Consider the following 22,551-nt stretch of genomic DNA (forward strand, 5'->3'; position numbering starts at 1 on the left):
GGTTTTCCTTTGGCCATACCTGTGGCATGTGGAAGTTCCCAGACCCGGGATCGAACCCAGGCACAGCCATGACAATGCTGAATCCTGAACTGCTAGGCAACCAGGGGACTCCTATAATGTATTGCTTATTGTTTTAAATGAGCTATTTTATTCTCCTCAATTAATACAAACGATTCACTATTATTGATTAATGGTAATAATGATCCTTTTTCTTTTTCTTTTTTTTTTTTTTTTTTGTTTGTTGACATCTGTCACTTCTTGAAGGCTATTATCATCCGGTAAGCATGCACAGAGCCTCTACTTAGTGCCAGGCTACCTTCCAGGAGGGAGCCATCACTGTGGTCAGGAACCAAGAACATAAACTCCAAGGTCAGACAAGTGTGTTTCTGGGATAGGCTGTTATGCTTTCTGAGCCTCCGTTCCCTCCATTGTAAACTGAGGTTAATTTGCCTCACATATTGTTGGGGCAAAAATTAAATGAGATAATGTATTAAAAGTTATTACTACAGAATCTGGCCAATGAAATATGATTAAATAGAAGTATCATCATTATTACTCTTCTGTGGCCAAGTCTTGTTACGATTGTATTAAAAAAGCTTCTCACAATAGCCCAGGGAAGATGAGTAATTTTCCTAAAGGAATAATTGACCCCCAAATAAATTCTGGGTCTATGAGTCTAAAAAAGCCTGGCTAGTCTCTGTATCTTCTTCTGGTCTCAGAACAGCTGCCAGTTACTCTAGGGATTCTCCCCTGTGCCCACTGCTGCCCCACGGGACGTTTAATTGAGCGGCTTATTTTTCCAGCACTTTCCACATTCGCCTTGGCTTGCAACTGACAACCACTCATTGATATCCCTAGGGAGACTGGAAACAGATCAAGGAGGTGGGGCGGGGGGAGGAAGGACAGCGGTGGCAGTGGGGGAGGTGCAATGGCGTCTTGTTCACCCGGCCAGTGCCTGGCACATAGTGGGTGCTCCATAAATATTTGTGGATGAAACCCCTTAAAGTGACTGACGTCAGGGCAGGGGTGAAATAGCCATGCAGCGTTTTCTCTTCCTTGGCTTGGAAATGTTTAATTACGTAATGCTTACAGAGAGAACGGAATGTTTGACCTCAGTGCTGAGCGGATAATCTGGTTCCCTCCCTCCATGGAGCCCGGGGAGCTTGCTGCTTGAGAGTCCACTTCTCACCAAGCCTCCTGCCGAGTGTCGCAAGCCCGCGGCTCTCTTGCATCAAGACATCCTCCATCACAGCTAAAAAAGATGCTTTCATCTTGTGGCAACCTGTTCATAATCAGACCAATTTTGCTGCCAGCGGATTGGAGCCCAGTACAAAGTACAGTTGCATAGAAAATCCCTTTGTAGACAGCTGGGTGCAGAGAGGAGTTTCTGGGCTTCCTTTTGACACACAGAGACGAGGTCTTTCGCTCCCTTCAGTGCCTGGAGCAGAGAACTGGGCTGTAGAGTAACCTCGTATTTATTGGCCTTCTGATTTCTTTAAAAGGCCCTCAAATATGTTCAGACGTTCTGTGGGCTCAGCTGTTACAATAGCCCTGTGATGTCAGGAGAGCACACACAGGATTTCTCAGGGTGTCTCTTGGATCAATCTGCGTGAGAATCATGTGGGCGCCTGAAATTTGCCAGCTCTCTGACTCCATCCTAGACCTTCTGCAGCAGCATCTCTCAGGGTAGGACCTGGGAATATGCATTTTCACACCCTCCTCAGAGGTTTTGTCCACTCAATAAGGTTTGAAAAGCATTCAGTGACATAAGATCACTAACTGGTAGCTGAAACCAGATTGAAGTTAGAGAGAACCTGACTTCAGATTAGAGTCCGATTAATAACTCTATGTTGGTGGCGATTGATCCAGAAAGCTTCCATAAAAACGAGAGTCCTTCTTCCCAAAAGGGGAAGTGGGAGGACTGAGGCAGGCAAGGCCTCCCTTTTATATCTCTTAGGCTAAGATCTGTGAGGGACGTACCCATCACTTTGTGCCTTTATATGGAATAAACATCTAAGAAAGGCTCTTTGTCTTCAGCTTCTTTCTATAAAATGAGAAGGTCACAGGTGTTACAGTGCTTTGAGATAACCTAGTCAGTATTTTTCTTTTGGGGTGACAGTAAAGGCCGTAACCACTGAAGGGTGCAAAGATCTGACATTCTTGCCGATGTTCTAGGTGGGACCCCTCTTTGCTAGGAAGTCAACAGGTTTTAGCTGAGGATGTATCAGATGCATCTCCCATCTGCAGCCAAAGTGATATTTTTCTTTCATTAGGCAACCAAATCAATAGAAGAGACGAGAACCATCCTCTCAGAAGGCGGGGCAGGAAAGGAGGTTATGCTCAGGCAGCAAAACAGAATAAATGTCACGTTTATTTCCCACAAATAAGATGAGAGGCCCTATATTGTTAAAGGTCTTTAACAATAAAGGACCAAAAAGGGAGTTCCCGTCGTGGCGCAGTGGTTAACGAATCCGACTAGGAACCATGAGGTTGCGAGTTTGGCCCCTGGCCTTGCTCAGTGGGTTAAGGATCTGGCGTTGCCATGAGCTGTGGTGTAGGTTGCAGACACGGCTCGGATCCCGAGTTGCTGTGGCTCTGGCATAGGCCGGTGGCTACAGCTCTGATTGGACCCCGAGCCTGGGAACCTCCATATGCTGCAGGAGCGGCCCAAGAAATGACAAAAAGACCGGAAAAAAAAATACCCTAGAACTGTAGTATCAGAGTGAATATGGTTACACGGTATAGCTGAGAAAAAACCAGAAATCCCACCAGATGATTCTGATTTCTTTTCATGCACAGACTCATAACATGAAATCTCAAGAAATTGTCTCATGTCCTGAGTGGGCAATTTCCAGCCTGTCAAGTGTTCCTATGACGACATAGTGTAAAACTTCATGAGATGAAAGCAAGTATGATAAAAAATGTGCATGCTAGATGAATCAGACACAAGAACTGCACACGGGGAATCAACAACTTTGGTTTTTATTTTTCTTTTTAGGGCTGCACCTTTGGCATGTGAAGTTCCAGGCTAGCGGTTGGGAATTGAAGCTGCAGTTGCTGGCCTATGCTACAGCCACAGCAATACCAGATCCAAGCTGCACTGGTGACCTATACTGCAGCTCACCAGATCTTTAACCCACTGAGCGAGGCCAGGGATTGAACCTGCATCCTCATGGATACTAGTCAGCTTCTTAACCAGCTGAGCCACAACAGGAACTCTGAAACCAGCAGCTTTGAATGTGCATCTTCCAAAGACTAAACTAAATGCTTCAGTGGCATTCTGACCACCAGCAAGAGTGAAAGCTTCAGGCCACTGATGAGTTGTTGTTGACTGCATGTCTAATGGACTGCACGACAGACGTGGTCCCACCCAGCTCCGTGGTTCCAAATACCATCTATGTGTTGATACCACCCTACCTTCTATCTTCCTCTCCCATTCTCTCTCTAAAGAGCCACATTCATAATACAACCAACCCCTTGGGGTCTACACCTAAGTATCTTATAGCCATTCCCCATTTATGCTCAAAATGAAGTTCATGATATTTCTCCCTAACGGAGTTGAAGACACACAACCTTGAAACCTGCTGCTTTGATATAGTACTTAGTTTGAACTGAAGGCCCTGAAAAACAGCAAATGTAGGAAGAGGCTTTCTCTGAATTCCCCACCATCTGCCTAAAGACAGATCCTCCAGAAGAAACTCAGTGGTCAAAAATCCCCTCCCTGGGAATTTCACCAACAGGGAAAGACCAACTTATCACAGATGGACCTATCATCACAGGAAAGACTAGAAGGTGACGCCACATCCAGACGGACTCTGGTTTTCCAGCTTTTCTTCTAATGGACCATTCATCTTTCCTAAAAATAATTAGTTCTCCCCTAAGAGGCCTACACACTTTCCCCTTCCCCTCTTAAGGTGGCATATAAGCTCTCAAATCTCACTGCCTCTCTGAGTATTCACTTTCCCATCCCCTGGGTTGCTTCCATGCACAAAGCAAAAGCTTATGCATCTGCAAAGCCTTCTCCTGTTAATCTGCCTCTGTTTGGTTTATTTCAGCTACTGAGCCCAGGAGGGCAGAGGGAGTCCCAAAATATGTTTCTTTTTTCCAGGTTTCCCAGTCTCAACAACTTGTGCCCACAAACCAACAAACTGCTCAAAGCCCAAGCCTGGCAGCTGTCTTCAATTCCCTACTTTGTCTCTCTCCTAAAATCCAGTCCCTAATCTCCACCATAGGACGACCCTGAGTCCTTCTCATCATCTGCAACTTCTCCCTCCTGATAAGGCCACGTTGCTTCTCATCAGAATTCTGGTAAGAACGATTTGGACAGTATAAATTTCATCTTTCAACTGCTCGACAGCAAAGAGTGACACTCTTCTCCAAGTAAAATAAGGATGACTTTGAGGTCAGCCTCCTGGAGGTGATTTCACAGGTCCTGCCTGATCCGGCCCTTGGCTGCCTCTCTGCCTCCTTTCGAACACACAGCTTGTCACCCAGCTCCGGGCACGCCAGGCTCTTGTATGTGCTTTGAAAACAACACTTGTTTAAATTTTTCCCTGGCACTGGGTGTGGACACACACTTGGTCTGTCATTACCTGTAGTGACCATGGCGTGGTTCTCTGAATGCTGGTACAGGCCCATTCTCCAGGCACTGGCTCAGGGGCCGCCTCCTCTGAGGGGCTTTCCCTGATGCCCTCCACTGAAGGGACCTTGTAAAGGAACGCTCTCCGGCCCCTCTGCTTATTACTTTTCTCAGTGGTCATCAAAACCTCAAGTGAAGTTTGATTTCTCTACCTTTTTTAAAAAATTTTATTTATTTATTTATTTATTTTTGGTTTTTTGCTATTTCCTGGGCCGCTCCAGCGGCATATGGAGGTTCCCAGGCTAGGGGTCTAGTCGGAGCTGTAGCCACCGGCCTACACCAGAGCCACAGTAACTCAGGATCCGAGCCGAGTCTGCAACTTACACCACAGCTCACGGCAACGCCAGATCGTTAACCCACTGAGCAAGGCCAGGGACCGAACCCGCAACCTCATGGTTCCCAGTCAGATTCGTTAACCACTGTGCCACGACGGGAACTCCTGATTTTTCTACCTTTTTTATTGGTCAAGAGTATCATCATAAAATAACAATGTTTGCTTGTGCACTGTATAGCTTATTTACATGCTATAGTGCCTGGCACACAGCAGCCCTTTGATATATACCTAGCGAATATTTGAATGAATGAATGAACTTGAGTGATATCCCTGCCCTACTAATAAATCAGTTTCATCACTGCTGTCTGAAATGAGCTGACATGGCTTCAGTGGTGTCTGTGTGGCACAGCAACAACTTCCCAGGCTGCAGCAATATCAAATGGCACCGTGTGACCCCAAATGTAGAGTCACTTACTGTCCTTCAGGCATCTCACAGCGTGGGTCCCACCTACCTTTTCTGTTTAGTCTTTCACTTTGTTTCTGCAGGTACCCTATGCACTAGCAAAACGGAGTCCTTTCTCTCCCTCTGAGCTTACAAACATCAGGACCTCTGCACATGCTGTTACTGACCACTTCAACTTCCTTCCTCTGTGTGTCACAATTTCTGCTTCCTGAAATCCTCTGAGCACTTGACTAGTCAAAGATGTGTCAATTACATACATGTATCAAATCAACAGGTTGTACATTTTAAACTTACACAATGTAATATGCCAATTATATATCAATTTTTAAAAAGAAGAAAGTGCTAATTAAATGGATATTGTAAATCCAATTTTTAAATGCTTTTTTTTTTTTTCTCTTTAGGACTGCACCCAAAGCATGTGGACGTTCCAAGACTAGGGGTCGAATTGGAGCTGCAGCTTCCAGCATACTCCAGAGCCACAGCAACACCCCAAGCCACATCTGAAAAACCTGCACCGCAGATCATGGCAACACTGGATCCTTAATCCACTGCCCAGAATCAGGGTTCAAACCTGCATGCTCACAGATACTAGTCGGGTTCATTACCTCTGAGTCCCAGCAGGAACTCCCTTACATGCTTTTAACTGGAGAGTTTTGGAGATGGGCACCATTTTATATTGATAGAGGGTGAGAAAGTCATCAGTTTCTCTAAAGGCCCATCAACACTTACCATTTTAAAAAAATCTTAAAATCTACCTCTATAAACCTTAACTAAGGAAATCTATTTTTGAGAATGTATCTTAATGATATAATCACAGTAATTAATCATAATTATTGAACATTTTCTATGTGCTGTGTTGTATAAAATATCTAATTATCCTCTTACAGCAGTTTTTCAAGGTAGATTTTATTATCCCCATTTTACAGATCAGGAAATGAAATTATGAAAAATTTGAGGTAACATGCTTTGTGCCAATGAGAAGTGAAGCCAAATTTGATCCAGATATTGTATTGTAAAACATAGGCTCTTAATCACTTTACTCATAGCTTTTCCTGGATAAATGCAGTAGGTGTCTGTTAGGGATATATTGCTATAAATCTTGAAAAATTAGGATAAATTAGGGTAGGCCTACTGCTTATAATAGGAAAGATGATCACTATATATTTGCAATCATCTCTTTACAAAGTACTATTTCCATTATGGTACTCCATCTTGGTAAAAACAGAATCGTGCTGATTTTGTTTATTAGAAATTAATCAGTCCCCTTCACAGTATCTGGCACATAGTATCTGTTTGTTGACTGAATTAATTGATGAATATATACATAGTCAAGACGTTAGAAGAATGACTCTAGCTCTACCACAAACTTTTACTGGCATTGACCTGTAGGTTGTGGAGTTATGAATGACAATTTTTTTAGGTATATTTCACTTTTTCTACATTGAGAACACATTGTTTTAGAAAAACAGGAAAGGAAAAGAATAAATGTCATATTTACAAAATCATTTAAATTTCATCTTAAATTCTTTCTTTCCATAAAATGTATCTTTGTCCCCTCAAATATATGAGATTTTGACCTCTTTTGTATTCAAAGCATTTAGTCTTTAGTAAAAGCACTCTACCTTTAGCTCACCTTGACCTGTACTGTATTTATTGATGCAATACCTTATTCTAATGTACTAATTCCTATCTCTGCGTAAATGATACACTTCTTGAAAGTTTGGGCTATCTTTTGTTTATCTTTATAGCCCTTTCACTTTCTAGGGCAGTGCATTGCATCTAATAAGCGCTAACTAAATTTATTGTGGCTCATAGTATCAATCATCTAATATCCTGTTGAATACTTTGGGATATGAAAAAATCTAGCCCACTAGCTGATACCCAAGATATACATTTGGATCAGTTATTAGTAACAGTGCATGCTGAGCCGTTTTAGAACCTGAAAAAATAAGTCAGTAATAATGATCTTGTCTTTATCTGACTTTTTGATATTTTGTTCATCATGGCTTCTTCTCATGAACTTTGTATTTAAAAAATACTGCATTAAAATATTTATCTTTATTTTGGTCACTTCACTTAGTCTCAGCCCTGCTTTTATAATAAAATAATGGCAGTTAATATGATTGATCATCTTAAAACAATCTGGATTTCATATTCACCTTGCCCTCACACCATCCTAGAGATACCTAAATTATTATGTTCATTTTGCAGACAGGGGGACTTAAACACAGAGGCATTTAGTGCTTTGTCCAAGATTACCAGGTAGAAAGTGGTAGAAATGGAATGGAAAGGTAATCAGCATAAATAGGGGAAAAGAAGGCATTATATATCACTTATTTGTAGACTCTAGAAGTAATAGAAATGAATCTATATACAAAAAGAGAAACATACTCATGAAAACTAACGAACAAACGGTAGGGTAAATTAAGAGTATGTAATTGACAGATACAAACTATTATACATAAGATAGACAAGCAATAAGGATTTACCATACAGCACAGGGAATATTCAATGTTTTGTAATAATCTATAACAGAAAATAAAAATGTATATATAAATGAATCACTTTGTTGTACACCTAAAACTAACACAATATTGTAAATTAACTGTCCTTCAATTTAAAAAAAAGACACTTCATTAAGAAAAAAAGGTGAAAGCTGAATAATGTTTATTGACTTTGAGCAGTATGGAAAACAAACTTGGGTAGGATAGGCTAATTTTTAAAAAGTTTATTTTTAAGAACCTTAATTTTTATTAATTCAAAGTCATTCATTAATTCACTCAACAAATATTCAACTGCCATCAAGGTAGCATTAATTGGACATATTAGTGTCCAACCTGATTCTCTCTTGAAAATATTTCTCCCTTTTTTTCGCCATTGTAAAGTGATGTTTTCAGACAAAAGCTGGGGGTGAGTGTCTTTCTGGCTCTGACTCTAGGATTTAATTAATGGTTGATTCAAGAAGGTTACAGTACTTACTTAGTATGGGCAGCAAACATTTAAACCACCTTCTGTTCACCTGCTATGATGATCATCTAAGAGCACGTGTGAAAAATGCAAATCCCTCTGCCTTATTCCAAACTACAGAGTGAGGATCTCTGTCTTCAGAACAATGTTTAAAGAGCGGGGCTTAGGGTCCTACAGGTTGGGCTAAAACCCAGCTCACACATTGATTAGATGTGGAAACTTTGGGAAAGACCTTAGTCTGTATTTGTTTGTTTAGCTTCAGTATCTTCATGAGGAAGGAACGTCATAAGGAATAGAAATACCTACAGTGTGTCAGGTTTTGGTGAGGATTAAGTAAGAATGAAGATCTAATTATAATGATATTTGTATTAAGAGCTTACAAATATTGAGTACTCACATCATGTAAAGCACTGTGGCAAATGCTGTACCTACATTAATCCTATTAATTTGTTTTAAGCACCTAGTATTCACTACAGAGTAAGTTCTCCATTGATAAGCATTATAGCCTGAACAGACAGCCTATGTCCTTACAATACAGTATTCTCTTAAACTAGTCAGGGAACCAGTCATGAAGATGAGATATAAGTCCAGAGTCCGAGAATAACCTGAAACTAGTCCTATAGATGGTGGCCCCCAAAGCCAGTCCACAATATCTGAATTGTCTGGGTGATCTCTCTAACCCTGGTCCTCAAACCTCTACCTCAGTAGCTCTTGGAGGACCTGGAAGTCTCCCTTAATGAAAAAGTACAATGATTTTGAATCAAAGTCGTGATTTAAAGCAACCAATTAGTGCCATAATGAACACTGGGGTGCATGTATCCTGTAGCACAATTTATAATAGTCAAGACATGGAAGCAACCTAAATGTCCATCAACAGAGGAGTGGATGAAGAAGATGTGGCATGTATATATAAATGGAATATTATTCAGCCATAAACAATGAAGTAATGCCATTTACAGCAACATGAATGACCTAGAGATTATCGTACTAAGTAAGCCAGACAAAGAAAGACAAATACCATACAGTATCACTTATATATGGAATCTAAAATACGGCACAAATGAACTTATTCACAAAATAAAAATAGAACCACAGACACAGAAGACAAACTTACGATGACCAAAGGGGAGGAGAGGGCAGAGGGATATACTAGGAGGATGGGATAATGTATACATATTACTATGCAAAAAGCAGATAACCAACAAGCACAGGGAACTTTACTCAAGATTTCATAATAACCTAAAAGAATCTGAAAAATAATATAACTGAACTACCGTGCTATGCACCTGAAACTAACACGACATCGTAAATCAACTATAATTTTAAAACTTTTCAAAAAATAAAATAGAAATAGGAGTTAAAAAATAAAACCAACAATTAACTTCAGTTTTGTTACGATTTGTAAGATTGGAGGAAATCTTTTGCCCCCTTCCCTTTTTTGTCTAATGCCTAAGTCAATGCTGCCAGATAGAAGACACTAAAAATATTTTCTATTAGTTGAGTGTAAATGGGAATAACAAAGCCTGTTCTGTCCACGTCCTAAGGGCTTTATGAAACTTGTCTGTAAAGCTCTGTTTGATTATTATCTGAACAATAATAGATGCTACCAAAAACTGTATTTGTATAGATTTAGTCATTAATTTTAGTGTGATTTCACTCCTCTTTAATCATAAGTCACTTGGTTTTGAGATATCCATCATTAAATTATTGAATTTCTAAAAATAAATTATAGTAAGATTGCAGATAAAATACTTCTAAATTACTCGATACGTTTTACTTACATAATTTTTTTACTCAGAATTAAAATGCTGTAGAATGACCCAAAAGTACAACAGACATTCATGCATGTTAGTTTCAGCCCTATCAACTGTTCACTTTGTCACTTTTAGTTTTAGGCCTGTCCTACACCAAATCGAGAAACTATACCTACTACCAAGGCAGTGCCGTCTATTGGAGGGCAACCGTTACTGCATTCTGCCAAAACGGCTAAACCTTGATTTGAAATACTCCGAAGTGCTATTCTAGCTCCTTTGAAAGGCAGACCTTCCGAGGGAGAGAGCTGAAGGTCTCCAAGCTCAGACGCAGGAGGGAGGAGACCAGAAGCATTAAGGCAGGTTCTTGAGGAGGAAACGAACACCTTATCCCAGGTGAAGGACCTGGTGGAGGAAACCACCTCAGAGTCAGGAAGGCGACTGCACGCTGTGCGTGGCGGCAAGTCGTCTGCCACACAGAAGGGAGAGACGGGTGGACGTCGGCCCATCTCGAAGGATCTGGATTCGGGATTCTGCAGCACTGGCAGACCATCCTGAAACAAGACTTGCCTTGTTGAGCCTCTCTCTCTCTTTGCAATCTATTTCACTGCAATTTCGTTTCAGGGTGGCCTCCCTGGTGGGAATGAAATAAACTTAAACAGGAAAAAAAAAAAGTGTACAAAGAGATGATTAAATCCATGTCTGGGTCCCAGTGCTATTCTGGGATGTGAGGGGATGTACATTCATGGACACAAGGATTTCAGATCTGGAACCAGCACACACCCCAAAGAGGCAAGTCGCTTTCTCCTACCTTCCGTGGCTCCAATCTCGATAGTGCCTTTCACTTGGCTGAAGCACCATAGTGTGTCCTGGGTGAGCACCCCGACTCCTGAAAGCGACACGAGGAGACACTTCGGGTTAGGGAAGAGCTTCTGTTATCCTAAAAGAGGCCAACAAAGAAAGAGAGAGTGCAATACAAGCTTTGCTAAAAGGAGACTTGAATACCAGGGATCATCTTTGGGAGAAGAGCCTGTAGAGACTCCTGCAAGGATGCTTGATCTGCAACTGCAGCGTCCTGCTGTGAGTCACTGCCCTGTCCCCTCCATCGGACCATGCCAGGACCAGTCCGAGCTGGAGCAATCGGAGTTGTCCCTTCTCGGCCCCTGGCAGCGTCCTGGAGCAGTTTCAACAGGCCCCTTTTCATGGAACGCTAATGCTTGCTATTGTTTTCCTTCTGTGATGGTGGGGGGAGAAAGAGGCAGTTTGTCAGAGGGGAGAGAGGAAAAGAAAGGCAACTCTTTTTTTAACGGGTTCCACAGCCTGCATGGCTGAACGGCCAGGAAGGGGTCAGCTGCCCACAGAACTTCCATCTCTCTTGTTCCTTCTTGACTGCTTGCCAAAGTCAGAGCTGCCTGGAGAGTAGAGGCAAAAAGAAAGAGACTGCAGACAGGGAGGATGTGGGGTGGGGTGGGGGGTGGCTAACACAGAGTTGGGGAGTCAACTCTTGATAAATGTGATCTGTTTTGTTCATGGGGATTTCTGTTTCAAATCTGCATTGGACCTTTGGTAGGGTTACATTTTCTGGGTTATCGCAACTTCCGGTTCCCAAGCATATACTAATATATATACATGTACATATATGTGTATACACACATTCATATGTATATATAAAACTAAAATTCTCTCAGCTATTCTGTTTCCTTACTATTGAACATTTAAAATCCATTTGCAACAATAATATTCTTTATTAAGTTGCTTGAATATATGTGTATATATATATATATACCCCCAAGTCAAAAACAGCTCTTTTGAGAACATTTTTGGATGGCAGTAGTGATAGTTTATTTCTCAACAGCATAGATGTTCCCTTCAGTTCTGCTAGGTGTTAACAACTTAGGGCAATGCTGCACAGTCAAATTCTGGGGATGGGTACAAATTTAAGGATAATTGTATTAGCAGAAAAAAAATAATCAAATATCAAAACCAAATGGACCTTTTGAAAACACACGAAGAACTAAGTAGCCATTCTCATCATCTGCAACACAGTTTTCTTGGACTCCTAGGTGGAAACCCTCGTTTACTCAGCCTCTTGGGGGTAGAGTTGCTGCCTGTCTCCTTTTCTCGCTGCTGTTGACGGCACACTCAATGGAAGCAGCATGGGATCATCGCTCAGAACCTGCACTTTGCCGTTAGATAGGTCTGTAGTTCTGCTCTGACCTGAGACAAGGCCCCAAACATGATGAGTCTGTGTTTTCCCATTTTAAAAATGGCTAGGGGGGATCCTTGTGGCTCAGCAGATTAAGGATCTGGCACTGCTGTGACTCTGGTTACAGCTGCAGCATGCTTTTAGTCCCAGGCCCAGGAATTTCTGCACGCCATGAGCATGGCCAAAAGATGGTTCTAATAATGACAGGACCCATCTCTCAGAGCCATGGATTTTGAAGGCACGTAGCACAGTCAAGCAACTTAATAAAGAATATTATTACTGGAAGAGGATTTTAAATGTTCGAGGATTTTAAATGTTCAATAGTAAGAAAAGGGATTAGCTGAGAAAATTTCAGTCAGTTGCTACAAGGAGGCACAGTGCTAAGCACTTTAAGTGGTTTATTTCATTCTCACACATGCCTATGAGTGGAGTACTATTATAATCCCATTTTACAGATGCAGAAACTGAGACCCAGGGAGTTCTGATAACTTTTCCAGGTCGTACCTAGGATGTGGCAGAGCTGGGATTTCCACTCAGGCTATCTGAATCCCAATATTGCCACTCTGCCAAGGTCAGCCTGCCCATGAAATCCCAGTATTTCCAGGGTTCCAAGGTCAGCCTGCCCACAAAATCCCAATATTTCTAGGGGGTCCAGGTCAGCCTGCCCATCTAATGGAGCCCTTAGGCCAGAGAGTCGGCACTGCTTGAACTAGAGTCTCGTTTGGCAGGCTGAGCTGAAACATAGTTTCACAAGTGAATTATTAAAACATCTGTGTCTCCTTTAAGACTACAAGTGGCTAAAACTTCCCAATAAGATTAGCATCTGGAGGGAAGAAGAAAGGCATTTGGTAGCATCGATTAGTGCATAAAGGCCACATCCGCAGTCCCATTGCTGGCCCTTTCTTGTCCTTCTAGCTCTGGCCCTGGATTTCAGCATCAGACATTCTTCAATAAGTTCTTACTCTTCTTATGAGTCATCCCTGGCCCTCTCTAAACTGCCAATTCTGCTGTTGAATCGGGGACTGCCTCTTAGGGAATAACAGCAATAGATGAAGTTCCTCCTGATTTTTGTCCTAGTGCCATTCTTGTGTCAACCGTTTTGACTTCAGGTGTAGACTGTACCTATTATCAGAAAATATGTGCTTGAAAATAAGCAGATACATACAACTCTGAAATACACACATAAGCAGATTTAAATATGGGCCTCTGTATAGGTATTCATATTGCTTCAGGAACTTTTAGCTTTAGAGGGAAGATTGCTCTCTGTAAATCAACTTATTTCACACTTGAAAAGACCAAGTCATCGAGGATTACTGAGTTGCTGAGAGTCCCAGAGCAAGGGGTCATGTGACCAATTCAATGTCAGTGACATTTCCAACCATCGCCCATAGCTGTGGTCTCCCAGAAGGGTGAGCTCTGTGGATTGGTATGAGAAGTCAAGAAAGCCAACATAGGGTCAGTTTTCTCAACCAGGGCCGTCTTTGACTGGACCCAGTGTCTGCCTTCCACCAAGATAATGGCCAAATAATGGCCTAAGAGATATTAAAGAGAGTTTGGATCATACGTAGCCTCTACCTAAAAGAGTGAAAGAGCAGCTGAAAACACAAATGCCTTGATCAGTTAGGACGAGAAAGGCTGGCTAGATAGCGTTGGGGATGGTGGGGTCTGGGGAACTCGGGCCACGTAGAAAGCGGGCAGCAGCTACTCAGCTCCAGCTGAGCACGGCCTTGGAGGTCTCCAGCCCAGTTCTGCTGGATTGGCTGGGTTTTTGTTTGTTTGTTTTTCAGAAGAAGCCAGAAATCCGGATTATCATGTGAAAAGTCCAATTTTTTTTTTTTTTTTTTTTTTTTGTCCTTTCAGGGCCACACCCACAGCATATGGAAGTTCCCAGGCTAGGGGTTAAATTGGAGCTGCCAGCCTACACCACAGCCACCGGAATGCCAGATCCGAGCCGCGTCTGCAACTTGGACCATAGCTCACGGCCACATCTAGTCCTTAACTGAGCAGGGCCAGGGATCAAACCTGCATCCTCATGGATTCTCCTCTTCTGCTGCTTTGAGAGAATGACTTGAGAAAACATTTGTAAGCCTGATGTCAAAGAATGTTTTGCCTATTTTCTCTTCTAGGAGTTTGATGGTGTCTTATCTTATATTTAGGCTTTCAGCCATTTTGAGTTTATTTTGGTGCCTGGTGTGAGGGCGTTCTAGTTTCACTGATTTGAATGTAACTGTCCAGTTTCCCAGCAATTCTTACTGAATAGACTGTCTTTTTATCATTTCATGTTCTTTGTCAAAGACTAATTGACCATAGGTGTCAGGGTTTATTTCTGGATTCTCTATTCTGTTCCATTCGTCTGTCTATCTGTTTTGGTACCAGTACCACACTGTCTTGATGACTGTGGCTCTGTAATAGTGCCTGAAGTCTGGGAGAGAGATGCCCTCTGCTTGGGTTTTGTTCTTCAGACTTGCTTGGGCAATTCTGGGTCTTTTGTGGTTCCATATAAATTTTTGGATTGTTTGTACTAGTTTTGAGAAAAAGGTCATGGGTAATTTGACAGGGATTGCATTGAATCTGTAGATTGCTTTAGGTAGTATAGCCATTTTTACAATATTAATTTTTCCAACCCAGGAGCATGGAATATCTTCCCATTTCTTTACATCTTCTTTAATTTCCTTGATTAATGTTTTATAAGTCTCGGCATATAGGTCTTTTGCCTCCTTGGTCAGGTGCACTCCCAGGTATTTGATTTTTTGCAGGTGCAATTTTAAAAGGTATTGTGTTTTTATATTCCTTTTCTAAAGTTTCATTGTTGGTATACAGAAATGAGACTGATTTCTGAATGTTAATCTTATATCCTGCTACTTGGCTGAATTTGTGGATCAGTTCAAGTAGTTTTTGGGTTGAGTCCTTAGGGTTTTCTATGTATAGTATCATGTCATCTGCATACAGTGACAGTTTTACCTCTTCTCTTGCTATGTGGATGCCTTTTATTTCTTGTTTGTCTGATGGCTGTGGCTAGGACGTCCAATACTATGTTGAAGAACAGTGGTGAGAGTGGGCATCCCTGTTTTGTTCCAGATTTTAGTGGGAAGGCTTTCAGCTTTTCTCCATTGAGTATTATATTTGCTGTGGGTTTCTCATAAATGGCTTTGATTATTATGTAAAGAAATGTTCCCTCTATACCCACTGGTGAGAGTTTTGATCATGAATGGATGTTGGACTTTGTCAAATGCTTTCTCTGCATCTCTTGAGATGATCATGTGGTTTTTGACTTTTCTTTTGTTAATGTGGTGTTTGACGTTGATTGATTTGCATATGTTGAACCATCCTGGTGCACCTGGGATGAATCCCATCTGGTCGTGGTGTACGATCTTTTTGATGTGTTGTTGGGTCCAGGTGGCTAAAATTTTGTTGAGAATGTTTGCATCTAAATTCATCAAAGATATTGGCCTATAGTTTTCTTTTTTGGTGATATCTTTGTCTGGTTTTGGAATGAGGGTGATAGCGGCGTCATAGAATGTCTTTGGGAGTGTGCCTCCTTCTTCAACCTTTTGAAAAGTTTAAGGAGGATGGGTATAAGTTCCTCTTTGTATGTTTGGTAGAATTCTCCTGTGAAGCCATCTGGTCCTGGACTTTCATTTGTAGGGAGTGTTTTTATGACGTATTCAATTTCATTTCTAGTGATCAGTCTGTTCAGTTGATCTATTTCTTCTTGATTCAGTTTTGGCAGGTTATAAGACTCTAGAAAGCTGTCCATTTCTTCTAGATTCCAAATTCTTAAATGTTGCTCACTCAGTTCAAATTTGGACACTGTGTGGCTGACCCAACCTGGAGTATACACACCACAGCTGCACACTGAGAGTGATTTTTGTGCCACCAATTTGCCAGCCTCTGGCTAGAATATTTGAGCTTCTTTCCATCCGCTAGGTTAGCAATCAAGGCCCCAAGAGGAGAAAGACCTTGCAACACAGAAAAGTTATTTTTGTGCAGACCTGGAACTCCAAGACAATGCTTTTATTTCTGGTAGTAGATTTTCTTTTACCACAGGCTGCGTCTCATGGTGAAGGTTTGGTGAAGAATCTGTCTGGATTTAACTGAGTGATCTTTAGGGAAGTGTATTTAATTGCTGAAGGGGATGACTGGGAGAATGAGGTTGACACAGATGTGAAAGGAAAATGCGTTTCTCTCAAATTGCATATCTTGACCTTTTCCTTAAACCTTTGTTGTTGTGGTTATTGTTGGTTTTTAACCTGGCAATATTCACCTTTGATTCTGTTACAGGTTCCAGTGTTCGCCCTGGCCCCAGGCTGCCCTGGAGACCCTGACCTGTGGGCAAGAGGGGGGATCCCCTGCCAGGGGGCCTGGTCTCCCATAAGCCAAATCCTCAGTGTTGGCCAGACACCAGCAAGCTGAGAAGGCTTCTTGCATCCAGCAGGCCAGCTTAGCTCAGAGGCTTCTAGGCCTGAGCTAAGGTGAGCTTCAAGGCCCCAACTCCTCCTCACTGCTGGATCTCTTGTCAGCTCCAGGGGCCAGACTGGCCCCACCGAGAACTCACTGTCAGGCATGGGCCTGATGGAGCCTCCTAATGGAGCAACTCCAGTTGCTATGGTAACAGTGTCACTAAGCAATATTCTCTACCGGGAGGCTGGTGCAGATCCAGCAGTTAAACATCCCTGAAGATGCTCCTTCCTTTCTCCTCACACTGTGGCTCAGGACGGTCCTGGGTCCTACTTCCTAGAAGGCCAGGTCAGCCCACTGACGGCACACCTCTGCCTTCTTTCAAGGACTGTGTAACAGCCGATTTCTGGGTTTGGTCAGTCCTTGGAGAGTGTTTGGTCTAACTGCCTCATCTAATACAGAGGACACTGAGGCCCAGAGCGGGCACAGCCACGCAGCGAGTTAACAGCAGAGCCGACGCCAGATCCCAGAGCTCCCAGCCACAGCCCTAGCTCTGCTTCTTGCATCAGTCCTGCAGGCCCTTCAGGGTTGAGGCCAGAGCTTGTGCTGCCTCTTCTGTGCCAACTCGGCTGCATGAATACAATGAACAGAGGGTGTGACATGCAGCAAATAAAGCTCCTTATTGATTGGGGCACCAGTGTAGAGTTATTTTCATGGGCTGGGCATCAGCAGCATGCTTATTTCTGCAGAGAGAGAGAGAGAGGGAGATGATACTCGCCCAGAGAAGTTTTCCCTAAGAAGAATTTATTTTGAAATTGGCTATGATACAGGCGGTAGATGTGTATTCAACTACATAGAAAGCTTACCCCAGTTCCCATTGTCTCTCAGCAGGTTAAGGACGCTGTTGTGTCTGTGAGGATGTGGGTTCGATCCCTGGCCTGGTTCATTGGATTAAGTGGATCTAATGTTGCCATCAACTGTGGTGTAGGTTGCAGATTGGCTTGGATCCAGTGTTGCCATGGCTATGGCATAGGTTACATTTGCAGCTCTGATTCAGTTTCTGGCCTGGGAACTTCCATATGCCACAGGTGAGGTGGTGAAAAGGAAGAGAAGAAGGGAGGGAGGAGAGGAGAGGGGAGGGGAGAGAGGAAGGGCCCACCATCGTGCAATTCTGCGTGTTGTCAAAGGGATACCATGATGACTTAAGAAAGGCCCTCAGTGTGAATAGATATTGCACTAAGACACCAACCACAGCTTACAGCAATCTCTCTAGAATGCCAGATCTCAAAGAAAGAGACTCCTCCGCTTTGGAGACAGTTAAAAAGACGGAGACTCCAGACCTAAACTCACAGAAGAGAGGCTTTTTTTTTTTTTTCCCCTTGCTACCTCAACACGTTATACATTGCTCCGTTTCAGCCACTGCCACTGTGTTGAGTAAAGATCGGTCCCTTCCACATCCCCAGCTTCCCAGTGAGCTCCTCAAGAGCAGGAACAGGGAAGCACGTCTGATCCGTAAATCAAGCTTTTCCTTGGCACGGGATTGAATCAACCATTAGCAAGACCACCGTGAAACCATCATTGGATTGATTTTACTGGGTGTCATTCAGTGCATGATTCCAATCAACAATCAAGCAAATTGTTAATGGGCTAAGCTGTCAACAGTCCATCTGACGGGAGAAAGGGAAGGGGATGGAAGAGAGTGGCTACGTTTGAGTGATTATTCAGAGGACAGACTCTAGAGGGACCCCAGAGGATCCGACCTATGAGTGAGAGGGGAGGAAACCTTGGGTTACAGGTGGATCAGCGGAGCCACGCATTCTTTATCGTTCTTTTCATCCTGCATCTCAAGAATTTGTCTGTTCAACAGAGGAAAGAAGTTTTTATACTGTCAAAGGAGTACTAATGCTGCAATGTGCCTGACCAGAACTCACTGTATTTTACTAATCAAAGGAAATGACATGCCCAACATCCTTAAGAATGTGGATGCAAATACTTCTGTGTTAGATGCTGAGAAACTGAGAAGAGAGTTTGTTCCCCAGAGCATGCTAGCATGTCATTTTGCAATACGATTAAAAAGTAGCATACATCGAAGCACTAGCTTCTGCTCATCGTCTCTCTATATCCAATTATTATTTTCTAATGGTTTTCAAATATTTATCTTAAAGTCCTACTAGGAGGTTGTTGTAATTCTTTCTACTTTCTATCTTAAAAAAGCTTTTGGAGGTATATTTCTCATACTTAGAGGATGCGATTTGCTAAGTTCTGACATGTATATAGCATCCTTTAAAACATCACTCCAATCAACAAACACAGCCAACACCCCCAAAATACGTCTCCTGCTTCTTTACTATCATTCTTTCCAGCTCTAGCTTCCCATGCGCCCCTCTGCCCCAGATCTGACACCCCTGATTTGTTCCTTGTTGCTATCCATTAGTTGTATTTTCAATAATTTGATATCAGTGCAACCCTATGAAGACATACTCTTGTTTTTCTGGCTTCCTTCATCCAGCATAATTACTTTGAGATTAATCCATGTCTTTGTATTACTAGTTCATTCTTTTTTATTGCTGACTAGCATTTGATTATATGGATATACTATAGCTTGTTTGTCCATCAGCTGAATCTGGGTCGTTTCCAATTTTTTTGTTATTACAAATAAAGTTGCTAGAAATATTCATATCTGGGTATTTGAATATGCTTTTATTTCTCTTGTGGAATAGAATAATCGAGCATTATGGTAAGTACATTTTGAAAATTATAAGAAATGCAAATCTTTTTTTGATATCTTTATTTTTTATTTTTAAAAGGACCTTTTTCCATTATAGCTATTTTACAGTGTTCTGTTAATTTTCTACTGTACAGCAACGCAACCCAGTCACACACATATATATATACATTCTTTTTCTCACATTATCCTCCACTGTGATCTATCAAGTAACTAGACATAGTTCCCAGTGCTGTACAGCAGGATCTCACTGCCACACCCATAGCATATGGAAATGGAAGTTCCCAGGCTAGAAGTCAAATCAGAGCTGCAGCTGCTAGCCTACACCACAGTCACAGCAACACCAGATCCTTAACCCACTGAGCGAGGCCGGGGATCAAACTTGCGTCCTCATGGATGCTAGTTGGGTTTGTTACCACTGAGCCATGATGGGAACTCCAAGAAATGCGTCTAAAGTGATTTTTTTCTAAAGTGATCATTATCACCAACATGTCTGAGAGTTCCAGCTCTTACACGTCCTCACCAGCCCTCGGTATAGGCAGATGTTTTAATGTTAGCCATTCGGCTGGGAATATAGTGGTATATTGTGTTTTGAATGTGCACTCTCCTAAATAAGTATTTTTTTTCTGTTGCATATTTACTATTTATATGTCTTATTTTTCTTGCCTTCTTCCATTGGCTAAAATAACCTGTAAACATTTTAACAGAAGCAGTGGAATTAGAGATGCTTGTCTTATTCCTAAACTTAGGGGAAAGACTTTCGTTAAGTCTAAAGTTAATCGCAGATTTTTCATAGGGCATATCTGTTTACCAGGTTAAGGAAGTTCCATTATTATTACTAGTTTGCTGGCAGAGTTTTTATCAGGAATGCTTGTTAAATGTTGTCAATTTTTTTTCTGTATCCACTGAGGTGATATTTTTCTTTTAATATTTTATTTCTGTGGCGAATCACACTAACTGATTTGTAATGTCAATCTTTGGTTGTAGTGTATGATCTGTCTGTATATTGTTAGATTTTAGTTGCTAAAAATTTATTTATAATTTTTGCATTTATACTGATGAGAGAAACTGGCATCAGAGATTGGTGACCTCATGGAATAACCTGGGAATTATTTACTCATCTTCACTTTTCTGGAAGAGTTTATGTATAATTAGTACTATCTCTACCTTGAATGTGTGGTGGAATTCACCAGTAAGCCGTTTGGACTGGAGGTTTCCTGTGTGTGGTTCTCAATTATAAATTTATTTCTTTAGTAGACATAGTGTTAGCTAGGTTGTCTATTTTTTCTCGAGTGGCTTTGGTAATTTGGGTCCTTCAAGGAATTTTTCTATTTCACCTCAGTTGTCAAATTTACTGGCATAATGTGCATAATATTCTCATCATCCTTTCAGTAGAGAAGAATCTCCCTCATTCCTGATGTTGGTATTTTGCGTCTTCTGTTCTTTTTTTCCGGATCAGTCAGACAAGATCTTCCCCTAAACAAGATTTTGATCTTACTGATTTTCTGTATCACTTTTCTGTTCTATTCCATTGATTTCCTCTCGGATCTTCATTATTTCCTTTCTATTCCTAGTTTGGATTTCATTCTGTTCTTTGTATGTTTCTTGAAGTGAAAGCTGAAGTCTTTGAGGCCCTTCTTTCCTAATGTAAGAGTTCAGTGCTATAAATTCCCTTGTAAGTACTGCTTTTATGGGATTCTACAAATTCAGATATGTTGAACTGCTATTTTCATTCACTCAGAATAATTTCTACCTTCCTTTTTTATTTTTGAAAGTTTTATTGCAGTATGGTTAATTTACGAGGGTGTGATCATTTCTGCTGGACAACAAAGTGGTTCAGTCACACATGTGCACACATCCATCCTTTTTCACATTCTTTTCCCACGTAGATTATCACGGACTATTGGGTAGCGTTCTCTGGGCTATAGAAAGCAGCAGGTGCCCCTTTATGATTTTTTTTTTTTTTTTTGGCCCTGACTTGTTTAACCTTGTGCTATTCAGCTTAGCACTATTAGAGGGATTTTCCAGAGATCTTTTCACATTGATTTTTAACTTAATTCCATTATTGTCAGACATAACATACTTTGTTATGTATATAAGAAAAAAAAAAGAAAGGCAAAAGAAAGGCAAAAAAGAAGGAAAGAAAAGCACAGAAAAGAAAAGAAAAGGAAAAAAGATAAGAAAAGAAAAAGAAAACCCCACTAGGCTACATTTACCTCCACATCCCTTTTCCCTCAGGTAGTATCCTACCCGCCTAGGCTCTCATCCAATGAAAACCTTCATGCCTTGAGAAGTTCCTGGCTCCCTACGGTGGCATCAGTCAGTGCTGGGCCCTCAGATGTGTGTATCCTCCGTACCACTCCCTCGACCACGTGTTCACCAGAGAAACCAGGCATTCCAAGCCACGAGTTGCTATTTCATGACTTAGGACTAGTAGCACTAGAAGAGATTCTTTAAACACCCCTTACAGGATTCCTGAGAATAGAAACTGAGGTCACCAGAGAAGACCATTTTTAGACACAATGAATATTTGGCTTCTGGTCATATCACACTGGTCAAGCAACCAGAACTTTTACTCAAATAAGACTAACTCTGAAATTACACACTTAAAACAATTTTATGAAAGAGTTCTGGCTTCTAATAAGATTATTGTTTCTCCCTCAAAACCCAGCTCCTGGGGCAGACCCTCCCTCCTCAGACACCCTCTCTTCGCGCGGTCTTGACTTTGTACTTACGGTAAAGGATATGCCAGGAGACAGCTGGTTGCCTGTGCAACAGCCATTCTTTCCTTCTGTCTTACTAACGATTCTTGACTGTGTTCATTGCTACACATCCTCCTGTTTAAAAAATAGACACGCTTAGAATCACCGACTCCCTCACCACTAGGCATGGTCACGTGGCTCTTATCTGCTTCTCTTAGGAGCCTCTGGAAACACTTTGGCCTCTGATGCAAATGCCACCGTCCCCCCTCCCCCACCCCATGTACCATTGCTCCTTTTTTTCTTTCCGAAAAAGTATGTGATGACAAGAGCTATCAGAGCCTTCTGGGATTCCAAAGAGAAAGGAGAACAGAGACCTTGGCCCTAGTATCTTTAAACCACTGAACCAACACAACTGCCTGCCTCTGG

General features: G+C 41.8%; 1 protein-coding gene across 3 annotated transcripts in view; it reads right to left on the bottom strand.

Annotated features, from left to right (window-relative positions):
- The window catches only part of PPP2R2B (protein phosphatase 2, regulatory subunit B, beta), a 484,752-nt gene extending 462,492 nt beyond the window's left edge, over positions 1–22,260 (bottom strand). The window contains exons 1-2 of one of the 3 annotated variants that reach the window (XM_021080828.1): positions 22,159–22,260; positions 10,906–10,983 (exon numbers count right to left, since the gene is read on the bottom strand). In XM_021080828.1, the coding sequence (XP_020936487.1) occupies positions 10,906–10,983; positions 22,159–22,256 (176 nt within the window). In that variant the 5' untranslated portion in view covers positions 22,257–22,260. Of the gene's footprint in view, positions 1–10,905; positions 10,984–11,099; positions 11,314–22,158 lie in introns of those variants that run through there. The other 2 variants (XM_021080843.1, XM_021080849.1) reach the window with 2 other exon arrangements.

The sequence above is a fragment of the Sus scrofa genome, chromosome 2 (assembly GCF_000003025.6).
Source record: "Sus scrofa isolate TJ Tabasco breed Duroc chromosome 2, Sscrofa11.1, whole genome shotgun sequence".
In the NCBI taxonomy this organism is placed as follows: Eukaryota; Metazoa; Chordata; class Mammalia; order Artiodactyla; family Suidae; genus Sus; species Sus scrofa.